This window comes from Coregonus clupeaformis, chromosome 19 (genome assembly GCF_020615455.1).
Source record: "Coregonus clupeaformis isolate EN_2021a chromosome 19, ASM2061545v1, whole genome shotgun sequence".
Taxonomy (NCBI): domain Eukaryota; kingdom Metazoa; phylum Chordata; class Actinopteri; order Salmoniformes; family Salmonidae; genus Coregonus; species Coregonus clupeaformis.
Window position 1 is genome coordinate 53719486 of NC_059210.1, and position 25106 is coordinate 53744591.

Consider the following 25106-nt stretch of genomic DNA (forward strand, 5'->3'; position numbering starts at 1 on the left):
CTGAATCTTAGTTAAGGACGCCTCAAAAGTGGGTGACAGTGTCATTAATCTCATGATATGAACAAAGAATCCAATACAATTGAATCCGGGGACTAATAGAATGCAGTCCTCTATGTGCACTGCAAAAATACCCTGTGAAAAACATCATGTGACTATCAGGATTTATTTCAGTATTACTTTAGCCTTTGGGCAATGTAACATAAACACAGCCTTTTCTGTTTCTGTCTGACTAGATGAAGAGGGCCTCTGCCAGTGTTTCCAGCCTATGTAGCACTGGAGTCCAAGGAGGCCACTTGGCATATGGAGTGACTGCCTGTCATCAGCATGTTAAGATGGGAATCTGAATTATGTTCACTCACTGATAATTAGTGATGGGGGGAAAAATCGATACAGTTATATATCGGGATATTATTTTCGACGATATATCGCATAATTTTGACAATATCGCAATATAATTTTTGTGCTAAACTGGTTTTCAGCACTTTTATTTCCATGACTGATCAAAACTCATTTTCTCATGGCTCTCTCTTGTCCCTCTGGTCCCTCTTGTCCCTCTGGTCCCTCTTGTCCCTCTGGTCCCTCTGGTCCCTCTGGTCCCTCTTGTCCCTCTGGTCCCTCTGGTCCCTCTTGTCCCTCTGGTCCCTCTGGTCCCTCTGGTCTCTCTGGTCCCTCTGGTCCCTCTGGTCTCTCTGGTCCCTCTGGTCCCTCTGGTCCCTCTGGTCCCTCTGGTCTCTCTTGTCCCTCTGGTCCCTCTGGTCTCTCTTGTCCCTCTGGTCTCTCTGGTCCCTCTGCAGCAGATATACAGTATGGTGAGCAAAATGTTTGGAACATCGAATCGCAATCACAGTATTGAATCGCAATACATATAGAATCGTGAGAATCGCAATACACATCATAACAGCACCTAAGTATCGTGACAATATTGTATTGTGAGGTCCCTGGCAATTTCCAGCCCTACTGATAATAACAGGTGATTTACGATACGGGCCACATCCAGAGTGGTTTACGACACATGGCAAAGTCAAGGGGCAAACTTTAAAATCCCAGCAAATGGAGTTGGTACAATTGGCCTCCGTGATCTGTATGCATTAACAGGCAGCTTTGCCTTCCGATTTCTGGCTGGTGAGATATTTCGACAACAAATCCCTCTCTTAAACTATCTCTCCTTTCTATCTTCACACCTTTCTAAGCCCAGGAAGATCAAAGGGTAATTGGTGAATAGGATAAGAAATACGGAGGGGAATGAAATGTATTCACTTTTTGGAGGGTGTGAATTTATGAGATTATTTCCAAGATTGTTCAACCAGCATGCTTTTTCCTAAAACTCAGAAAAACTAAACTCAGAAAAGAAAAGTAATTTTGTCAAGGTAGTGTAGATGTAGCCTACTCAGTATGCTGTGGATGCCATGTAGGCCTATTCAATGTCAAAAAACAGCTGATGTGTTTTATCATGCAAACTTTAACAGTATCCATATCATATGTGATTGTGAGTGGGAAGAAAGTACACTTTTTACACTTTCAAACATTCGGTCACTTTAAATCACAGCTTTTAAATTACAATAAATGACTGAAGTCATAGAAATCAGTCATTGACTGAAATGGTAACTGTAATGGCCATCCTACCCCTCTGTCACCCTCTCACCTTCTCTGCTTCCCTGTCTTCTGGATCCATCACCCTCTCTCTGGAGGAGTGATGATGCTGTCTGTCGTCTCAGCTCAGAATCCCTGGCCTCAACCCGACATGTGGAAAAAGAATGTTCCTGTCTCATCACATCACAAACGTCCTGACTCCACTCCCTTTCTCTCACCCGACACTGTGATTATTTTATTTTCAAATCTGCCTGTCCATCATAAACATGTTCTCTTTTATGTTCCCCACCTGTCTCAGACAGGAAGGAGAAGAGAGAAACCTGACGTCTCACAATATCCAAACTGACAACAATGGCTAACAGTAGACCGATATCAGAACTGATGCCTGTTTTATATAGTGTGTTGTCATTAAACAACACCACAGTATTTTTATTAATTTATCCAAAAATCAATAGTTCTCAAAGTTATTTTTCTGAAATGCTATTAATATACATCCTAGTCCTTTAATCAGTCTTCTCCCAAATGATCTGAGCAATAGTGCCCTGAACCTAAATTAAATATTTCACCTTGACTCTCCATATAAATGTAATTATGTCAATATAAGAGATATAAATAGATAGGCGTGTAACCATTCATAATCTACCTGAATATTTAATGGAATCTTTGGGCGACAAGGGAGAGAAAAGACTTGATCAATCGTCTGAGTTCCACCTCCACAATCGGAAACGTGCTAATTAGAACTGTGATATCATCCATTCTACCACATGTTAACACCATGTAGAGTAATGATGAGACTCATGTTTAGTAGATTTAACATTACAGTAGTAGCATGATAGCCTGGGCACCAGTCTGTTTCTGCTCTCTTGTCAACTCCTTATGAAATTGTCATGCCAAACATGTGAGCAGAAACATACTGGTACCCAGTCCAAAGGCTAGTAGCACTGCACTACAGCCTTATTCTAAAATCTACTCTCCTATCACAAATGCATCTAATAATCTGTCTGGGCATTGATAAATACATTCATTGAGACAGTGTTAGCGGTTGTTGTCTAGGGAGGAATTTTCTGCACTGAGAAATGTTAGGGAGACCTTTTCACTGTTGCACTCAGCACAGTGTGCGAATGTTAATGTTCCTAATGAAGACATGAGCAGAAGTCCCTGAACTATACAACCGTATGAAGAACAAGACAGGGAAGAAACAGGACAGGGAAGAATAATTTGATGAATACTGTAGCTACTGCAAAAATGACCAAAAACAGTTGATGAAAAATAAATGAATATGGGATTGTAAAGTATGGGAATATGATAGGATGGGATGTGATAGGATTGGATAGGTTAACAAATTCTGAATCCTCATCAGATGTCCACCTCTTTTCTATTTTCAGTGTGAAACTAATGAATCTGGTTCTGGAAATGTTCCTCTGCAGGCTTACAATGAGCAATGATGAGAGATTATTTTAGCAAGAAGATCAATGACAACGCCTAAAAGGTAAGTGTGACTATGAAAGCTAAGGAATGAAAGGAGATCCGTAACCCAAGGCAAGACAGTCATCTCATGATCCCTCTACCAGTTAGTAAAAATACCCCACGTCATATACCGCCGATTTATGACCATCGAGTTATTAATAGTTAGAAATGCATATGTTAAACAAAATTAGTAAAGGTAGCTTTAATTATGTATGTATTACGAAACCTGTTTAACTTCAGTGACTTCTAGGCTATGGGACTGGTTGGTTTGGGGCATTAATTATTACTCACTCACAACAACAGTAGACTGGCAAGCAGACATAAAAGTCTGTTTTTCCAAGTTACTGAACTTGTGATTCCAATGATCGGATGATCAGATGCACCCTGAAATTGATGTCTATTTCAAACAATGCATTACTTCGCTATATTGACAAGAAATTTAGAAATGTATGTATTTTATTTTAGGCCAATATTCTTGCCATTCTGTTGTCTTTCAATGTTATCATAAATCAAAACATTACCAAACTATTTTAAACAAAAACAGATTGAATCCATGTTAAATTGAACAGTGATACTGGTGCAGTACAGTTTGGGGACACTAGGCCCTAACAGATGACTATACTGGCCCCCTCTGGTGTTTGAGAGGGACATTGCATTGACCACGGCGTCACCTATCCCTTGGGGGATACCACCATGTGATTTGTGGTGCTGCAAGACTGATGAAGTGCTGTTGCCACCCTGCTTCTTTGCTAGATCAATTCTACATGTCGGAGTGGGCTTTATGAATGATGGAGACCTCCTCAAGTCATCCACACAGCTGCCCAAACACACAGCCCTGGCCACTGTAGCCCTCCAAGGCCAGAATAAAGCAATCACTCTTCTCTACAGGGCCATGCATTACACACCCACACAATGATACACACACACACATCTGTATGTCTGTCGTGTCATTGAGATAGTGTGAATATGACCCCTGTATATTTATCTAATTCAGTATTTCCAATCACATTGCTGAAAATAACCAGATATTAGTTCACAAAAACGAATATACAATCTCTTTTTCTTCAACTACTTTAGTTTAATTCTACTTTTTTAGTTATATCCAGTTGGGACTGATGTGCCTTCTTCTTATGAGAGAAGAGCACAGTCATAGTGCAGTACACTCTGGTATCTCTGGATGGGCCCACAACTGGGTGCATGCCAAGTTGGAGACTAAAAAGATTTGGCATGGGTCCTCAGATCCTCAAAAAATTCTACAGCTGCACCATCGAGAGCATCCTGACTGGTTGCATCACCGCCTGGTATGGCAACTGCTTGGCCTCTGACCGCAAGGCACTACAGAGGGTAGTGCGTACGGCCCAGTACATCACTGGGGCAAAGCTCCCTGCCATCCAAGACCTCTATACCAGGCGGTGTCAGAGGAAGGCCCTCAAAATTGTCAAAGACTCCAGCCACCCTAGTCATAGACTGTTCTCTCTGCTACCGCACGGCAAGCGGTACCGGAGTGCCAAGTCTAGGTCCAAAAGACTTCTCAACAGCTTCTACCCACAAGCCATAAGACTCCTGAACAGCTAATCATGGCTACCCGGACTATTTGCACTGCCCCCCCCACCCCATCCTTTTTACGCTGCTGCTACTCTGTTAAGTATTTATGCATAGTCACTTTAACTCTACCCACATGTACATATTACCTCAACTACCTCAACTAGCCGGTGCCCCCGCACATTGACTCTGCACCGTTACCCCCCTGTATATATATCCTCCCTACTGTCACTTTATTTTACTTCTGCTCTTTGTTTTTCTCAACACTTTTTTTTTTTTTTGTTGTTGTTTTATTCTTACTTTTTTTGTTTAAAATAAACGCACTGTTGGTTAAGGGCTGTAAGTAAGCATTTCACTGTAATGTCTGCACTTGTTGTATTCGGCGCATGTGACCAATAAAAATTTGATTCTTGATTCTTTGATTCTTTGATAAGAGAGATCTGATGGTATTGAGGGATCACTCCCAGCACTCCTCTGAAGGCTGAATAGCATCTTGAAACAGAGCGGCACACATACAGTAGAATGTCATGAGTCCTGCCTCCTGTGGAGAGGTTGAAAGAGAAAAGTAGAGCGCAATGAATACTTGAGTGTTCTGGAGGCTATGAAATTGAAAGGCCTCTCCCCATTTTTTTCAGAAGATTTCAATAGAAGAAAGAAGCAGCGCATACTTTTTAATCACAACTTTTAGATTGATTGGTTGAACTTATGTGTGCAAATCAATGCGGCTCTGACTCTTTTATGGTAATCCTCGTGAGAACAAGGAGGAGAGAACAGCAAGGCTACCTCACGCACAAAGTGGAGCACATGAGCCTTGTACAAAAATAACTATTTTATGTTGTTTGTGTCTTATCAAAGAAACAAGTTAATTATGATTTTCCATGCTTTTTATTTTTACAACTATCAGGAGCATATGCTTCATTTCATAATTCATCATGTTTTATGCCCATGATTCAAGGACATTTACAGTATCTGTGACACAATATGTAAATCAAATTTTTCCCCCATTGGTGTACAGTGTAAGTTATCTACAAGAAGGTATTTTATGTACAGGCGTTCTACAGTCTCCCCCACCAAGACATATGGCACAGATAGTGGAGGAAAAGCACATAGGATGCTGCAGTATTTATGGGTTAATCGATACGCCATCGAGATGACACCATGTTCCTGTTACTTTCTGTCACCATGATGACTCACTAATTTTGGAGAGGATTCTTTCCCCGCCTCCGACAGGCCCTGAGCCAGTTTAATTTGGCCATAAAAATGCCAATCAGCCGGTTACTGTCGGTTACTTGTTGTTCCTTGGGAAGGTCATGATGAGCGGTGAATCCATGGGAGAAATATATATTCACATACTGCAGCTAGACACTTCTAACCCCTGACATCCCATTTGGGTTGTAATTTCATGTTGTTAAAGTGACACTAAGGCTGAGACTGCAGCCACTGTGCTGTTAGAAGGGAGCACGGCCAGATCAGGGGGCTTAATGCTTTAATTTGTGTGCGTGTGTGTGTTTGTTTGTGCAGGCAATCATTTGTGTGTGTGTGTGTGTGTATTGCTGACAGGGGTCAGTATTGGTCAAAAGCAAAAAAGGAGAATCCAAGGACCTTACCCCCCTTGAAGAGTAGGGGAAATGAACATAAGTAATCATTACCCTAATTCCAACACTAAAAATGCATCCTTCCAGTTTCAGTTGCATCCTTCCAGTGCCATAACTGGTAGTTGATTAGAAAAAAAAGCAGCACCATACTTTCATTTAATTTCCTAATGCACTATGATTATTATGAGGCTATTATAAAAAGAGGAGCAGGCAATATTGTCACCTCTGACCACTTGCATATCTAGTGAATTGACTTATATTCTATCTGAAAATGACGTTTTATTGTAGTTCTTATATTCTATTATTTTATATTCTAATTAAATATTTTTTATTGTAGCAAAAAAATATATATATAGAACATTGTAGTCTAATATTAGACTAAAGAAGCCTGTCATTTCTCCTTAGTCCAAGGGACTTACATGTTCTGATTAAAGGGCGAATTGGCTCTGGAAGCCAAAACAGCCAAATACTCCATCCAAAGTTGAATTGATTCTCAATTGCGGTATGGTTCTTGAAACATAAATCCCTCTACTTTCATATCACATCAAAATAATTTCACAAATGAAAAATACACAATTACTTTACACAGTTGCAGCCGATAGTATTTTACAGTGTCAACACGTTTGTGGCGTCCATCTTTCGTTTATACACAGGTGTTCAGAGACGCAAATAGCTAATTAACACAGGTAGTCAGTCCACTCTTGTCTTCCATCTGTTTTCCGTAAACAAGCGCTGTAACATGAAAGATAAGGTCCTTATGCTTCCAAAACCATACAGCAAGCGATGCTTTAGGCTAATGTTCAGACCGAGTGTCGCGGCTCTTAACAAAACTTCGTCCAATGCCTTATGTGTAATGAATGTAATGGAACTGAGCGGGCTAAGAACATTGTAAACTTTAATCATATAGGTCTAGGCCTAATGTAGACTAGACTAAAATGATGTCCCTATCAAAACGTAAACTATTCTAATACTAGTCGTGTTCCCTCTGTCAATAGACGTAACGTTAGCCCACACATTATTGACAGTAAAGAGAATAAGACAGACAGCCTCGTGTCATAATGTCCCTCCCCTCTCGAGGTGTAAAGTGGGTTTGCCCATTCTCATGCTTTGAGTGACGCTATCATCTCGGTTTCGCTGAAGTTTGCCTGTTGCTTCCACAAGAGAGGATCCGACGTGGCCGCGTTTAACGCTGTTGATCATTACCTGTGGTTGCGCCGCAGGGGGATGAAAGACAGATATTCGCAGTTTTTCCCCGACTTGCTTCGTTTTTCTGTGCTATTTGAAAAACAATGCTCTTAGCTTTTTTACGGATAACACTCACTGTTTCGTGTATGAAGGCGTAATTGCTGTGTAGTGGAGCAGCTCTGATTCTGAGGCCAAAGAGAACTCTTTGGGAAAGCAAACATGCCGCGGAGGAAACAAGAAGCGCCCAAGCGCGCTGCAGGTACGTAGGCTACTACGACGGGAATGGTTAAATGTGTAGCTATAGCAGCTGAACGATTTGTTGTTATCAATCTCAAACCTCTGGATTTCCGTTTCCAGTATTTTTTAATAGGAGTGCTAGTGCTTTCACTCGATGTATAGGCTAACTTGATTTGTAACACTCTGTAATGCGAGCCTATTATCCCAGGAGTAGCACGCTACTGTAACTATCCCTCGAATGTTGCCATTTGTTTCCCCTTGTTACAAAGTAGCCATACTATTTTTCACAGTAGCACTCACATCGGATGGCTACAGTCAACTTTCCCCTTCCTATTGTTCCCATGGATAGCTTACTTTCCCGGTAAACGTTAACTTACCGTGGTGGAAGAATTAGAATGTGGGGAAACGGTGCTCAGTCTGCTATAACGGAATGCCCAAGGCGGTGCCAGAGCCTACTGTCTCTGTAGTAGGGTCTTTGTGAACATTTGAGCCAAGCGGCTAACTTTGGAATTGGGAGGTGGAAGAATGACCTCTCCTTTTCTTTGATAAAATAAACAATTGGGTACAGACAAAAGGATTATGTGGACTGGAAGAAGCTATAATCAACCGTTGCCATGTCTGATTTGACGGTTGATTGATTGGCTGTCATCCGGCTTTGATCTGTTCCTTCCCGATCTACATCAGGAAATCACTCCCCCCATGTGATGCAGCCCCTTGACGTCACATTAAAACCACTTTGAAAGCATTGTGTACTTTTTCCTCCCTCTCCTCTGCAATGGTCAAGTGACACACGAAAAAGCAAGGGGGTAAAGTGGTTTCATAGTCAGACATCACTGGCTCTCTAACACACACAAACACACACACATTGCCTGACACACGGGGGGGAGTAGGTAAAAGGAGACGTGAGCTATGTAATGGAGGGGAGGAATGGTTTTCTCTGTCAGACCGGGCCGTCAGGACAGCTTTGTTTCATGTTTGATTTAATTCTCTCCTCTGACAGCCCCATTCATCAATGGCTTTAATGGTCAATCAGAGACAGGCTGAGTGAGTGCTCCCATTCTGTTTAGCCATACGCTGGCCCAGGCTTTTATTTCATCAAAATGCCCCTGCCTAATGTACACGCTCAATCTCATCCAGAGAGAGAGAGAGAGGCTGGGGGGAGCACATAAAGAATGACTGAAAGCTTTCTGATTTGAGATCAGTGGAATATCTTGTTTCTCCTTATTTTTTAAAATTATTTTTATTAACTTGTTTTGTTGTCTCTCTGATGCAGGATCATGGCACATTGTAATATAGACCCATTCTGTGTTTGTTGTGGAAATGTTAGGAAACGTTTTATTTCGACTTCTTTGTTCATTCATTCGTCCATTGATTATTTTCGTTTTTTTTACCTCCTCTTAGTCAGTGGGTCCTTTGCAGCTGCAAGTTATAAAGTTGTCAACTGTTCAGTTGCACACAAAGGGTGATGATGAATTGATTGCAGCACAGAGCATGGGGATGGAGAGAGCAAAGAAAAGGCTGACAGATGATGGGCCTTGATTAGGGACTTTGGGAGAGAGCCGGCCCAAAGCAACCTTGAGACTTGCATGAAAAACCTCTCTCTCTCTCTCTCTCTGCCCCACTCATTTCTCTGCCCCACTTCTCTCTCAGCCTTGTTCTCGGCCAGTAGAAAAAGCGAAGTTGTTTTGCTAGCTTAATTAGAGTTCACCTAATTAGTTGGAAGGACTGATGGAGTCTTGACGGGCTTAATGATTGGAGATGACAAGCCTTGGTGTGCCCGGCCCCAACCAACCAGGTTTGCCACCACTTTGATGTAATCAAGTTGATATTACACAGTGCCTCGGTTCCCGGCGCAGCACTCAGCTTTGGTCGTGCTGTAACTCAATTTTCCGCTGCAGGTGACAAATGGCCCAGCGTACCTGCATAGGTCAGGTTTGAGTGCTCTGAAGGCAGCCTAACAGGAGAAACTCAAACAGCTGGGGAGGAAACTCGGGATGCATTCAGGTGGCTTGTGATTAGCTTAGACTATAGGCCCAGGGGCAATGCTTTTTGCTCTGAAGCATTGTAGTGAGTGTACTCGGTGTAGTGACTGGAACCTAACAGGATGGCCCTTAGGTTAGCCTCCTCACAGTTAGTGGCTGTATTTGGTGTAGGTGTGTGGGTGGGTGTTTCTATGGATGTGAGAGTGAGTTTTTCTGTCCCAGCCAGGTATCGAGTCTCCTACTCAGGCCAGGGTAGTGAAATGCAGGCCCCTGCTCTAATCTGTCCTGTGCTCCAGTCGTGTGTGAGCTAGCGACAGCAGGTGGGGTTCTGGTTTAGACTGGGCTCAACGGCTAGAGGTCTCTTGTTTCTGCAGGGTCAGGCCTATGGCTGCCAGGTCAGCTGTGCCAGAGTGGTAGCAATCAGTCGTGTGTTCAGTGTGTGGTTTGGATGGCAGGGGTGATGAAAGGAATAGCAACTATAGAGTCCGCAGTGAGGAGGGTCAGTCATATGCCATCGTTCCTCTGAACCCTTTTCACCCTCTATCCCTCCTCTCTCTATCTCCTCGCCTCCTCATTCTTCCTTCTAACCCCATCCTCATCGTCACTCAACCATTGTCGTCACTGCAGCATCTCTTATACTTAGACAGAAATGGGCTCAGATACTGTAGATTATCATTAGCGCACATTACAGAAATAACAAATATATACATAGAAATTGAAAAGGCATGCGCTCACTTACAAACTTGCTTATAGACATATGGATTACAGAGACCAACAGCTATTGTAGACAGACACACGTTTATATAGTGTCTGGATTGGAAATCACACCAAAACAAAATATAGTTTTTCTCTGTGGGTGACTGGGTGTTGTCTGCATGTGAGTGTTCTGTATATGTCATTACGGGAATGAGGGTGCATGTAATTGTTCCAGTAAACAATAGATAGGGCTAGACCATGCAGGTGCGAGTCTCGAGGAAGTCTTGTTTTGTACACCGCTCAGCCCATTGCTAATGAACGTTACTGTGGTTGGATTCCGGCGAGGTTGAGTCATGTCTGTGATCTATTTGTCTGATAAGTGCATACCTAATGAGCTCTCCACGCCTGTCTGCCTGGCCATGGAGGGGTGGGTGACAGAGTGCTTCCCACTAGTATTGACAGATGCCTTTTTGTTTTTGCCATAGGGCCTGGCTCCATAAATCCACCCAGTGTAATGATAACAATACCACCCTGAACTGCCAGTGAATGAGGGAAGAGAGGAGAGGAGAGGTGGAACGGGCTCCTCCCTTTTAAACCCCACTTGGCAGATGTCAGACCATAGGGCCGGGCTCTAGAAAAGAAAAGTGAACCTTATGACAGAAATGAAAAACTTTTGCCATCCTCCTCTGTGTTTTAGAGCCCGCCTGTATGTAAGAGCCCTCTGTCTGGACTGGAGTAGGCCTACCTAGGTTTTTATTTTAAAAAGTCCCACCGTACGTTGTTGTGATAGATTCAGCTGTGCTATGGCGACAATTGGAACAGCCTCGCTCACTCAAACCCTCCTCCCCGGGGGTAATGCGTCAGAGCCTAGTGGGATGTGTGCTCTTTTCGGGAAACTGAGCCGACTCTGGTCTTCAGGGGTCCTGAAACTGAATCCAGGAGGAGAATAGCCCGGCCATGCCAAAAAGCCGATTTCCTTTTCAACAGAGTCATTTATCACTGGCCCACCCTTCGCTCCTGACAAACTGACGTGTGTCATTTATCATACTGGCTTTAGCAGACACACAGGGAGGGGGTGAAAGAGGGAGATAATGAAAGAGGAGAAAAGTGGACTGGGAGAAACAAAGAGGGAGAGAGAAGAGAAAGGAATGGAGAAAGAGGGGCAGAGTGAGTAGTGAGAGAAGTAGGAGAAAGAAAGAAATGGAAGGAAAAATAGCAGTTTTACACATTTCTCACAACAGTGTGGCACTGTACAAAGCACTGGTCTAGAGGTGATGGTGGAGGAGGACAAGGAGGTGTTTTTAGATGACAGAGGATTGAGTTACATGAGTTATGTTTTGATGAGTGACAGAATGTTTTTCCATGACGGTCTCTGGATGTTTGTACAAACGTGAGAAATATCTGGTTATTGGATATGTGTTTGTTGAGTGTGTGTGTGTGTGTGTGAATATGTATGTGTGTGTTATGTGTGTAATGACACTTTGTGTAATGTGTGTGCGTGTATCTGTGGCTGTATGTGAGCGAGGGAGGCTTTGTGTGTCTGTAGCCTAACTCCCTGATGAGCAGGCCGACAGGTATCACTCATGCTAGGCTGGCCTCAAAATGAACCCAAGCTGGTCTGCTCTCCCGTGGTCCTAACCGGGGATGCTTCTTTAAAAAGTAGATTAATGATGGATCCCAGGCTTATAGTGCCATTTATCATGGAGAATATTATTTAGGCTGGCCGTGTAGGGCTGTAACTGGAGAGCAGGCCGAGCAGAGGCAGGGTGGAAAGCCTTAGACAGACACTCACTGTGTGATGGATGACCATGCTCTCTGCCTGAGTGTAACTAGATAGCCACGCCACAGCAGTTGTGCCGAATCAGATGGCCCAGCTATAGTGGATGATATGATGTTTATCCCTCAACTACACTACCCAGGTTGCTTTGCTTTGCCGGGAGGGTTCTGCCCTTTGAAAGAGTAGATCCCAGTCTATTATAAGCGAACAATGTGCTTGCAAATCATTTCGTGTGTGAAATTAGCTTTTCTTCCAAGACAGAAAAAAATAGTGATGGTTCGTTTTAATGTATAATCAGTCAGTTGATTGTGTAGTGTAGATTAGAAATACAAACAACTATGCGTCAGACCAAAACCCTCCCATTTGACACTTTCCTGAGGAGGTCGGCAGGCGTCTGCCCCATCGTGCTCCGTGTAGTTACACCACAATCATGAATAAGAGCTCAGTGAGAGGTCAAGGCAAGGCCAGCGCCACTGCTGCTGCTACTTCCCCTCTCTTCCACAAAGAGAGAAAAGGTTGTTTTGTTTTTGTACTTCTTTCTTTCGTTTCTCTCTCTTTTCCTCCCCCCACACACTGGTGTTGTGTGATTTATGGTGGCCATCCATCTTAGGGCCGTCCATCACCACCTCGTTGCTAGGCGATCATCGCAACAGCTGTTTGTTGGGAGTGAAGTGGGCCCTGAAAGGTTGGCCCTATGTCCCGTCAGAGGTACAGGCTAAGGCAGAGGCAGGTGACCTTTGCTGGAGTCACACCATCGTCAGGACATTAATCTAAGGAGCAGTTAAAACATACGACCCATGGAGCTAGCTATAGTGGGGTGGACTAGAGAGATGAGAACAAATAAAAGGAAGTAGGCGTTATGTGGGTAGAGCAACTGTAAGACAAGTGTACTGGCGTGGATAATGTCATCCTATCATACATGGTAGATCTTGAAGGATATAGGTTTGATGTAGAGCCGAGGGGAATTACTGAGTGATATGGGTAGAGCAACTGTACAAGGACTGGATAATATGTGACCCTATGTTATAGTGCTTGGTCTTGGACAATAGGTTTGGTGTAGATCTGAGAGCACAGCTTTCCCATAACATAGAGTTCTTCTACTCTGATGTTTGAGCTTGTGAACCCACTGCCCCTTGATTCTGCACCTGTGTAAGCTGTTTAGGTAGCATTCATTTGTTTGTTTCCATTTATCCATCAGTTATTGTGACTGGGTCTAGTTCTAAACACTTTGATAGGGCGAGAACATAACATCTGAACCGGTCTCTCTCTCCCTCGTCTCCCCCCTCTCTCTCTCTCCCTCTCCCCTCCGATATCTTTTTGTGTGTGGGAGATCGTAATGTCTTTGTACTGTACCCGTTTGAAACCAATATAGCTCGGGTCCTGAAGGTCTGTATATACAGCTGCCCGTTGGAGGTACAGTCATAAAACAACGATGCAGCATTCTGGGAGTACAGTACAGTACAGTACAGTACAGTTTGATATATCTGCCTGCCCAGCCTCTCTCTCTCTTCTCTCTCGCTCTTCTCTCTCTCTTCCCCTGCTTTGACATGGTACAGCGCTAAGGCTTGCCTGGGGCGAGAGGGATCGCTCTGATTTTCCCATCTCCCAGAGCACACTTCCTGCACTACAATCAGCGGACACAGTGTATTCACTCATTCATTAGGGGCTAGAAAATAGGAACAGAATAGGAGGAACAGTGATGTACAGTTACAATAGACTGTCGTGAGCATCTCTTTTTGAGCGACCAGGCGCAGGCACATATTAGTAGTGATGGGGGAAAAATCTATAGTTACATATTGCATAATTATTTTGGGTGATATTATATAGATACTTTGACTCCATGTATCGATTTGTAAAACTATAATAATAATTGCTAGGTTGCGTTAGCTAGTGCTAGTCGGCTGTACATGTGCCAAACTCCTGTGTTTTTCATCCTATAGTTTATTCTCCATCTTCTTTTTAAATGGTGAGCCAAGCTGTTTTCAGCACTTTTATTTCTATGACTGATCAAAACTAATTTTCTCATGCTCTCTCTTGTCTCTTTGCAGCTGACATATAATGAGCAATATGTTTGGAACATCAGATCGCAATAAAATTGCAATATTGAATCGCAATACATATAGAATCATGAGAATCGCAATACATATCGTATCGGCACCTAAGTATCGTGATAATGTCGTATCATGCGGTCCCTGGAAATTCCCATTCCTACATATTAGTAAATCTTTCTCTTGAGGGTATGACTTATGACACCTGTAGCCTATTTGTTCTCTGACAGTGAGTGTCATTTCACCTCATCGTGCTTCCTCCTTCCTAGCAACAGAGGCCACAAGAGGGGAATACCACTGTTAGACCAAGGAGTGGTTAGCCTAGCATGACAAATGCTAATGGAATAAAGACATTTCAATGGGTATAATACTCTCTCCTCCTCCTTTTCCCACTAATCTCAGGACAGTTTAACAGAACCAAACAAGGCTGTTATTGTATGGAATGATTGCCTTCTATTTTAAAGCCTCTTCTCAGTCGACTGCTGGGAAACTGGAGCTAGTGGAAGTCAGTGGCTTGCGGTTGTGTGATTGTGGCAGAAGTGATTTCCTGCCTGGAGGTTCTAAGTGTTTTAAGGCTTCTTCCTGTCAGTAAGGGCCCCCCGCCGAGGGGCTGTATTGCTTTAAGGGCGAGAGGGCCCAGTTAAAGAACACATCAGGAATAAGAAACGCCACGGCCGTGTAGTGAGGCCCCGTTTAACTCTCTGCACTCTCAGTACCCTACCTGTGATCTAGCTATGATCATAGCTCTACTGTAGAGTGTTGTTCCTTACCACCTCAGGATCCTCTAAGGAATTTTTACCACTTTAAATAATATTTTTTTTCACACCTACCTCTATTTTCCAGTTACCCTGAAGGCAGTATATGGGCCAGGATAGATGAATCTACAGTTTGGATTTTTTTAAATAGCCACTGCTAACTCGAGCTAGCATTAGTCAATTATAACTGGACAACGCCTGGCCTCCTAGCTGTGGATCTGTTATTGTTACGTGGTACAGTAGCAGAATGAGAGGCTTAATGATGGAATCCCTTTCCTATGAATATTCATTAGCCACATTTTGCTGCGGTGCTAGATGATGGCCTACGTCTGCAGCTTTAGGCTAGGCAGTGGTTGGACCACCAATGAATATAATACTACTCCTTCCCTTCTCCCTCCTCTCCCTCTTTTCAGCTGCTCTCCGCTCAGCTACTGTAGCTAGCTGTTACAGTATGTCATGCAGTGGTCGTAGTGCAGATTCTGGTAGTAGTGTCTTGGTTACACATCCTGTTTACCCCGGTGTTGTGTGTGATTTGGCTCCCAGCTCTACTGGCAGTTTCCCCAGCTGTGGAGGATGAGTGAGGAGGTTAGTTGTGGGCAGTGGAGGGAGCAGGGAACTGAGGGGCAACAGAGATCCTCCAACACCCTTACCATTCTTAAAGGCTGATTCTTACAAATTGATAACTTCAGTTTACATGTGTTGTTTTCTTTCAACAACAAAAAATCTGGTTGTAGACTAAATCGTGTCTTGCTTCCTTCACTCAACAAGCTTTCCAGTCCAGACTCTGACTATATGATTACTGATGATGAACTAGGGTGTGCCTCTTACTTTGAGACATGCTCTGCTTTGATTATACTATCTACCGTCAGAAGAGGGGGCCTGGTTTTGTTTCTTTTACTTGTGGTGTATAGTCACAGTACCTTTTTATCCCATGTCTCTGCAGCATTTCTATCAGATGATCTATCCTTCTGCGTCTGCAGCCCTGATGTTTATGAAATTGATACTCCACAGGAATGTCGTGAGCATGCCAAGATGTCACTGTCTTTTCTCATTGCCCTGTGTGTGCGTGTGTTGCAACCGACGACAGACTATATTTGTAATTTGTAGGGTTGTGTTTGAGTTTGTGTTCGGGCAGGATGTGTTTCTCTACATGTGAGAGATTCCTGTGTGTGTGTTCTGGTCTTGCTATTTCTGTGTTCTGGTCTCGCTATTTCTGTGTGAAGCGTGACTGAGATGTGAAACTGTGCCTCCCACACTAAGTCCAAAGTGCAGCATTTGGCAGATTTAATCATGATAAAGCCCGCACAACCACTATTAGCAAATACACCACCCAGATACTTTACACTCATAGAATAAAAGGTGCTAGCTAGAAACATAAAGGGTTCCTCAGATGACAAAGCTTCCATGTAGAACCCTACCCCACCACAAATAAACTTTTGAGAACCCATGAGAGTGTAGCGATCTTAATTCTCCATCCAGGTGTATTCTTATTTCTTAATAATCCATTCTGTTTCTCAGAATGAACCCACAAAACCCATCACATTTTATTAGCGTGATAAATCACCTCTGTTGTCAGTCAAACCAGGGAGAATAATTGGATGGTGGTTGTCACCCACAGTGATGGATGATCAGTCATTGGGGATCAAATTAACAGATAGTGCTCAGATGTAATGGCTGTTGTTTGGCATTTTGAATTGCCTGGGACTTTACACTAATGAACAGTAACCTACAGTAGGTTGTATGTCTCCGTGTCTGTATTTAAATGGGCAGAAAAGCTATTTTTTTAAGGACACTGGAATTCTGATCCCTTTTAAAAATTTGTACGGAAAAGTAAGAAAGGATGGCTAGATGACTGGCTCACTTTCAGGTCATATAAAGATAGAACAGAGGTTTTAAGAAATACATGAGACATGTTCATGATAGGTCAAGACTATAAGAGCGACCTAAGGACTTGTTCAACCTGCCTGCTAATACCAGAGTCATAACCTCCGTGATTAAACCTGACATCTGTGACCAGCTGCTCTGGACACAAACACATCAACATAGCTACCTCATCCTGACTGTATATCCTCCTTCAAATGAGACACTCTCACAAACACCATCCGGAGAGGAGAGAAAAAACAACGACCGAGATATGTTCCCTGCCGGTTTGACTGCCGAGCGGTGAGCGATTTACCTCCTCCTTTCACATTATCATAATTGTGTCCAGGACATGGGAGGCCAGGGAAGTGATCATGTCATTTTATTTACACCCTGTTTGGCCCTCTTTACGAGCGGTGTGCCAGGCCCTGCCAAGCGCACGGAGCCCGGTGACATCTTTTGATCAGAGCTGTCGCAGGCGATCAGCGGAGACTGGCAGTTAATGGATACCCAGTGACAAACCAAATCTACGGGCAGGATGGGAGACTAGGCCGCACCTGTCAGGTCCCCATTAGACTGGCCCTCTCAGTGGGGCTGCCTGCCTGCTGACACCCACCGCCCTCAGGGCCCACATCAGACCAGCGCCGCCACTAGTCGCCCAGCCAACCACCTCCCGCCCTGAGATTGGCTGTTAGCACTGGAAGTAGGAGTTATTCCAGCGATTACATTTTTGTTTAGACTGGACGTGTTTGTATTTTTGTGTGTAGGGGATGTGGGATTTGAAGTGGATAGTGTGTGCGTGCGTGCGTAGTTGGATGGGTGGGGCTGGTGGTGGGTGGGTGTTTGGGGTTGGTGGGTGTTTGGGCTTGGTGGGTGTTTGGGCTGGTGGATTGGTGGGTGTGTGTGAGCTGGTGGTGGGTGGGCTGGTGGTGGGTGTGATGGTGGGTGCGTGCGTGCAGAGCCAGTATGCTCGCCTGCATCTATCTGTCATAAGTATACCAGATGTTCCAAACATCTTTGCTCATTGTTTTGAAGATTTAGTTTTTTTGGGGGGGAGTTGAGTCCATAATGAAGTGGACAGCAGAAAGGGAAGGGGCAGAGGGAAGAGGCTGGTGACGCAGCCTTCACTAAGACATTTGTCCCACTTAGCTGTGTCAGTGATGGTGTGTGGGGACCCGGGTGGAGGACAGTCTGTCACTAAAGGGGACCGTCATTCTCTGAGGACGGGAGGAGGGCACTGAGGGACGGGTCGGTGTCCCCTGTGATCTGTCAGGGCCAGGCACCCATCACACACACACCAACACCAACAAGTCACCTGTCTAAGGTGAGCTGAGGGCGCACACATGCAAAGTGACAGGTCGCTTATGTGTTGCCATCGTCTCCTCTTCAACCTCACACACTCTTCTTCCCTCCCTCTCTTTCTCTCTGGGGAAATGTCTCTGATGTCCTGATAGTGTGTGTGTGTTTGCCTAACACCAAGCACCTGTTAGGGACATACAGGGAGACCGCTCCAAAAACCATTCCTGCCCTGTCTGCGATACTCATAATCCACATCACTCTTGATAATCTGTGGTGCCTGACTTCAATCTAGATGACATTGAAAAATGTCATTCAAACATTTACCTAGTCAGTAACACTTTATTTGAAGGGTCCATAATAAAACATTTATAAGGCATTTACAAACAGTTTGCGCACCATTTATTCATCATTACTCCCACATTTGTAAATGTTAGTAAGATAATTATTCACACATATATTTCTTTAAACATCCTGTGTTGACTGGAATGTTTACCAATGGCATGCCCCTCTTTTTGTGAGAAATTAGTGGTCATTCAAAACATTTATAAAGTATAAATAGCACTCACTTTAGGGACTGCAAAAATACTTTACTAATGATTAGTAAATGGTTTCTTAATGTGGGAGTAATTATGAACAAATGGTGAACACAGAATTCATAAATGCCTTTTTAAATGGTTTATTGCGGACCCTAAAAGTAGTGTTACCATATAGTCTTATCGTCATAAATCCGGCTTCCCTTTTTTAGTAATGAGTGACACTTCTTTCTTAATGTGGATGGCATTTGCGTGTGTGTAAGGAGACAGAAGAGAGGCAGATGAAGAGGCGTCAGACATATTAACTGACAGATGGAGGTTGATCCAACTCATTTATTACCCCAGAGGAGAATGCCACTGCGCGATTGGGCTTCATTAATTTCAGATTTAGCTTTCATTTCAAGCTGTTGCGCCCTGAGATAAATAAAATGGCACATTATGTTTTTGCCAAGATTTTAGTTTTTTCCACGCCATAAGCAAAGTCAAGGGGAGAGGAGCATCAATGAGTTATACATGTGGCTGGGGTAGTATATAAACACCTTAACGGTTGATGAGGTGAAATGGGATGACTGTCATTTCTCAACTTGGCTTTATCTCGGATGCCTCACAAATGGCTCATTTATTCCTGTGAGTCCTCAGGCACCCGTAGAAGATAAACTTTCTCTACTGTGTTCACTGGCCTTAATATAACTCTCTCGCTCTCTTTTCTGTTTTCCCTCCAGCCTACTCTCCAGAGGAGTTGGAGGAGATGAAGGAGGAGGTGGAAGGAGAGGACGTGGACTTTCCAGAGGAGGAAGAGAGCTCAGAAAAGGACCTCCTCACCAAAGAGCCACTGGGTGACCAGTACTCCATTACTGGGGCTGAGCTCTCTACTCAGGAGATGGACAGTGAATCACACGTGAGTGAAGCCAGCGACCCCCTGTCAGACTTTGAAACCGCCTCGGTCAAATCCGAGGAGGGGCCTGTCAAAGAGCCTCTGAACAGAGCAGGGGTGAGGGTAGGGACCCCCTCGGGCCTGGACACTCCCTTGGCGCAGGACACCCTGGAACAGATGAAGGCAATCTACTCCAGCTTCCTGACAAACTCCTATTGGTCGCCCCTGAACTTTAACTCAACCCTGACACAGACTCAGACGCCCGTGGAGAAGCCACCGCGGACTAGCAGTACTAGCAGTAGCTGCAGCAGCAGTAGTTATGACTGGCACCAGTCCGCGGTGGCTAAGTCCCTGCAGCAGCAGGCCTCTCAGAGCCTCCACAACCCTCCTCCCTCAGTGCCCAGTCTCTTCAGCACAGTGCAGCTCCACAGGCAGAACCCCAGACTGTACGGCAACATCTTCACCGGGGCCAGCAAGTTTCGCTGCAAGGGTTGCAGCGCCGCCTACGACACCCTGGTGGACCTCACTGTGCACATGAACGATACGGGCCACTACCGCGATGACAACCACGAGAGGGGAACCAATGGGGCCAAGGGGCGCTGGTCCAAGCCTCGCAAGCGCTCCCTACTGGAGATGGAGGGCAAGGAGGATGCCGCGAAGGTGCTGAAGTGCATGTACTGTGGCCACTCCTTCGAGTCCCTGCAGGACCTGAGCGTCCACATGATCAAAACCAAACACTACCAGAAAGTACCTCTGAAGGAGCCCATGGCCCCTGTGGCAGCCAAAATTATCTCAAGGAAGAGAGCCCCACTCTCTGGGAGCCTGGACCTCCCTGGCTCCCCATGCTCAAGAGAGGTGACCCACAAACACAAAACCTCCCTGGGTGGTGACCACAACATCCCCTCCCACAAGGCTTCCAACCCCTACATCACCCCCAACAACCGCTTTGGCCACCAGAACGGCGCCAGCTATGCGTGGCAGTTCGAATCTCGCAAGTCCCAGATCCTCAAGTGCATAGAGTGCGGGAGTTCCCACAATACACTGCAGGAGCTGACTTCCCACATGATGGTGACGGGTCATTTCCTCCGGGTCACCAACGGCAACCCCCCTAGTAAGAGAGGAGGTTGTCCCGTTCCAGGGGCCACCACCCCCAGCCCTGTACAGGCCATGCCCCCCAATGAGGAGCAGGTTCAATCAATCCCATTGGCTCCTTCTACATTCTCCCCTCCTCCACCCTCTGCCATATCACCCCCGGCCATCTCCCCTCCTCTCAAAGACATTAAGAAAGAAGAGATGGAGGAAGAGTTTACCCAGGACATGGTCAGCCATGACAAGCAGGTGTTGAACTGGGACGATGATGAGGAGGTGGAGGAGGAGAAGTTTGACATCTCCACCAAGTATAACTATCTGACTGAGGAGGACCTGAAAGAGAGCCCCAAGGGCGGCTTCGACATCCTCAAGTCCCTGGAGAACACGGTGACGTCGGCGATCAACAAAGCCCAGAGTGGTAACCCCAGCTGGGGGGGATACCCCAGTATCCACGCTGCCTATCAGTTCCCCAACTCCCTGAAAATGCCCCAGGGTAGCCCTGAAAAGAGCTCCCCTGTCAAGTACCTGTTCACTGGAGGGGAGGTGAGGCTCTCCTCCCTCAGTAAGTCCCAGCCCCTGATCTCCCCACCCGGTAGTCAGAGCACCGCCCTCCCCCACCTCAACAACTTCCAGGCCATGGAGGAGCTGGTGAAGAAGGTGACAGAGAAAGTGGCCAAAGTGGAGTGGAAGGTAAAGAACGAGGTGTCCCCCAAGAAAGAGGTGAACCTGTCCCCCTGTAGCATTGAGGGGGCGGAATCCACTGGAGCAGACTCACCCCGAGAGTGGAGGTCAGTGACCCTGGCTAGCAGCGACAGAGGTAGCCATAGCGACAGGGTCTCACCGTCCGAGAGAGAGCGCAGGAGAGAAATGGTCCAATCGCCTGCCTCCGCTTTGAGCTGCAGCACAGCCTTCATAACAGGCCACGCCCCTCTGGAGCAGCCCTTTGTTAACCCTTTAAGTGCTCTTCAGTCTGTGATGAATGTCCACCTGGGGAAAGCAGCCAAGGCCACCCTGCCCAGCCAGGACCCTCTCAGTCTGCTGTCCAGGCTGAGCCAGAGTATGGCCGAGAGGGCTGCCGTGGCCGCTCCCCCCACACACAACAAAAAACACCCAGTGCCCGTGGCTCGTAGTAGTGTCTGTCAGTCCAGTGATGACCAGCCCATGGACCTGACCAAAGGGAAGAGTGATCGAGGGGGCTCTATTGGCTCTGCTCCTCTGACTCCCTCCTCAACAGCCTCCTCCGTCTCCCCTTCCTCAATGGTGACCACTGCTAAGATGACCGTGGTCTCTCCCTTCACATCCAGCAGCCCGCTCCATGAAAACGCCCTGTCGGACATCTCCGACATGCTGAGGAACCTGACGCAATCAGCACACCACATCTCCAAGCCCCCCTCACGGACCCGGATCACGGAGCGGGTCACAGACATAGTGGGCTCCACCACCCCAGAGGAGGCTGAGGGGTCCATGTCCAATAAGCGGAAGGGCCGTCAGTCCAACTGGAACCCCCAACACCTGCTCCTCCTGCAGGCCCAGTTCTCCTCCAGCCTCAGGCAGATGTCCGAGGGGAAGTACATCATGTCCGACCTGAGCCCCCAGGAGAGGATGCACGTGTCCCGCTTCACGGGCCTCTCCATGACCACCATCAGCCACTGGCTGGCCAATGTTAAGTACCAGCTGAGGAGGACTGGCCGGACCAAATTCCTCAAGAACCTAGACTCTGGCCACCCAGTGTTCTTCTGCAGCGAGTGCGCTTCACAGATTCGGACCCCCGCTGCCTACATTTGCCACCTGGAGGCCCACCTGGGCTTCAGACTGAAGGACCTGGCCAAGCTCTCCCCCAAACAGACCCTGAGGGACTCCTTGAAAGGTGTGTCTGATAAACTGCCCCAACTGGACCCCTTCCTCCTCTCTTCTCCACCCTCCTCCCAGTCACAGGAGGAGGGCAGTGGGACTGTGTACCGATGCCAGCTGTGTATCCGTAAGTTTGCCAGTAAGCATGCCATCAAGCTCCACCTCAGCAAGAGCCACGGGATGTCCCCAGAGGACCATCTGCTGTATGTCACTGAGATGGAGAAACACTAGAAGTAGAACTGACATTACATTACATTATAGAAATACTTGAGTGCTCCCAGCATTGGACATACTGGAATATACGCTGTAAAAAAAATTGTTTTCTTGAAAACTTAAAAATAATAAAAGAAAACAAATGAAGTGTGTGACAAATGCACGATGATGCCATTAACTACTGTTAAGTGTCAGCACATGGTGTTTACATCCATGGCCTTTGCTTGTCTGTATTTTTCTCTATTTCAAAAGACGTTAATTTCATATGTTGAAGATATAGGTCATGAATATTCAGCTTTCAAAGGGATAGTTCGCTCGAATTGCAAAGTTACATGTTTCCTTACCTTTTACCGTAAGTTGTCTATTTGCCAGGAAAGACCACGATACACACTTTAGATTTGTTTTCTTCGCTGAAGGTTAGGAAACATTTAAGTCATTTTGTGTTTTGGGTAAACTCTCCCTTTGGAAAATATAGTCATTTCAGATTTATGACGGTGTATTTATTTTGTGAAGTTGATATACATTTGTTGACTCTTGTTGAACTGTATGTATGCATTGAAAAGTTAACAGTTCAAAACAAGTTGAGTGCTTCAGTTTTTATTTGGCCCATTTAAACTGTAAGAGATCTGGCAAGAACATGAGTGCTCTTTCTGAGAATTTGCGAATTGACAACATAGTAGTCTGTTACATCACATTTTATATGATTTTATATACAGTTTCTGTTGCAGATCTGTCGAATCTGCCGCATTGCTTATCATCAAGTCAGGGGACCTCAAAATCCGGGTCTATGTAAAAATGTACATACAGTAGATAGGCTTACCACTTGCTGTTATGCATACTTGTTATATTTCCTCATTTAAGAGGACTATGACTATCCACTGGTGCAGAGCCTTTGAAGAAGACGTACATGAATATGTTTTGCACAATAGTTTTCTAAATGTTATTTGATAAAACAAAATATATAAAATTTAACTTTGTTCATGCCCTGTTGCTTCTATTATTAAATTGACTTAAATTGCTTCACGCAACTGTTGTTTCTTAAAGTATCACAAATGCTTTTTACACCTGATTTTATTATATTGTTACGCAGTCCCAAAACACACCCCAGCAATACAGAAAGTAGCATCCACATCAACACTGTTAGTTACTGCAGGCAGAGCCTTCAGATCTGTCTAGACTGAATTGTCTGCACAGGCCAACCAAACACCAACCAAGCTGTGTGCGCGAGCTAAGAGCAGGGTGTGTTGCACTGAGGCGTCTGCCAGGTGGTGCGTGCTGCATGTAAACAGCCAGATGTTCCTGAAACGAGCCACTGGAGGAGAGAGCAACAGCAGGCAGAGTGGGCTGATGACCACCAGGCTTCAATGCCATCATCATGAGGCAGCTAGGGGCAGAGGAGCTGGGACATCACCGGTTAATGTTCATGACAGACATACAGATGATCCTCACACTCAGACTTACACTGTTCAGTTGCATCCCTAAACAGCTAGGACACTAAACAAACTCAAATTCTGTCTCATGAGGTACTGTAACTTACAACACAGACTCTAACTGCTAGGTCACACTGCATCCTTGAGGCCATGAATAAATTGAATATACACACACACTTTGTTACCGAATGAATGCAGAGTTTGTTATTATGGTATCATGTGCCTTTTGTATTTTGAAAAAATATATACGGTACCAGTCAAAAGTTTGGACACCTCATTCAAGGGTTTTTTCTTTATTTTTTACTATTTTCTACATTGTAGAATAATAGTGAAGACATCAAAACTATGAAATAACACATATGGAATCATGCAGTAACCAACAAAGTGTTAAACAAATCAAAATATATTTTATATTTGAGATTCTTTAAAGTAGCCACCCTTTGCCTTGATGACAGCTTTGCACACTCTTGGCATTCTCTCAACCAGCTTCATGAGGTAGTCACCTGGAATGCATTTCAATTAACAGGTGTGCCTTGTTAAAAGTTAATTTGTGGAATTTCTTTCCTTCTTAATGCATTTGAGACAATCAGTTGTGTTGTGACAAGGTAGGGGTGGTATACAGAACATAGCCCTATTTGGTAAATGACCAAGTCCATATTATGGCAAGAACAGCTCAAATAAGCAAAGAGAAATGACAGTCCATCATTACTTTAAGACATGAAGGTCAGTCAATCAGGAAAATGTCAAGAACTTTGAAAGTTTCTTCAAGTGCAGTCGCAAAAACCATCAAGCGCTATGATGAAACTGGCTCTCATGAGGACCGCCATAGGAAAGGAAGACCCAGAGTTACCTCTGCTGCAGAGAATAAGTTCATTCGAGTTACCAGCCTCAGAAATTGCAGCCCAAATAAATGCTTCACAGAGTTCAAGTAACAGACACATCTCAACATCAACTGTTCAGAGGGGACTGCGTGAATCAGGCCTTCATGGTCGAATTGCTGCAAAGAAACCACTACTAAAGGACACCAATAAGAAGAAGAGACTTGCTTGGGCCAAGAAACACGAGCAATGGACATTATACCGG

At 45.0% G+C, this 25106-nt stretch overlaps 1 protein-coding gene and 1 long non-coding RNA gene across 2 annotated transcripts; one reads left to right on the forward strand and one right to left on the reverse strand.

The window, feature by feature from the left end:
• Window positions 1–752: 752 nt before the first annotated feature.
• LOC121532275 lies at window positions 753–8275 on the reverse strand. Its single transcript, XR_005994268.1, has 3 exons — window positions 7994–8275; window positions 1643–1730; window positions 753–788 (listed from the first exon to the last, which is right to left on the reverse strand). It is a non-coding gene; the product is annotated as an uncharacterized LOC121532275 (long non-coding RNA).
• Window positions 7352–23616, forward strand: LOC121532274 (teashirt homolog 3). The gene is made up of 2 exons (XM_041838121.2): window positions 7352–7638; window positions 19289–23616. Exons 1-2 carry the CDS (start codon window positions 7599–7601, stop codon window positions 22609–22611), a joined length of 3363 nt encoding a protein of 1120 aa, XP_041694055.1. The 5' UTR covers window positions 7352–7598; the 3' UTR covers window positions 22612–23616.
• Window positions 23617–25106: the final 1490 nt, after the last annotated feature.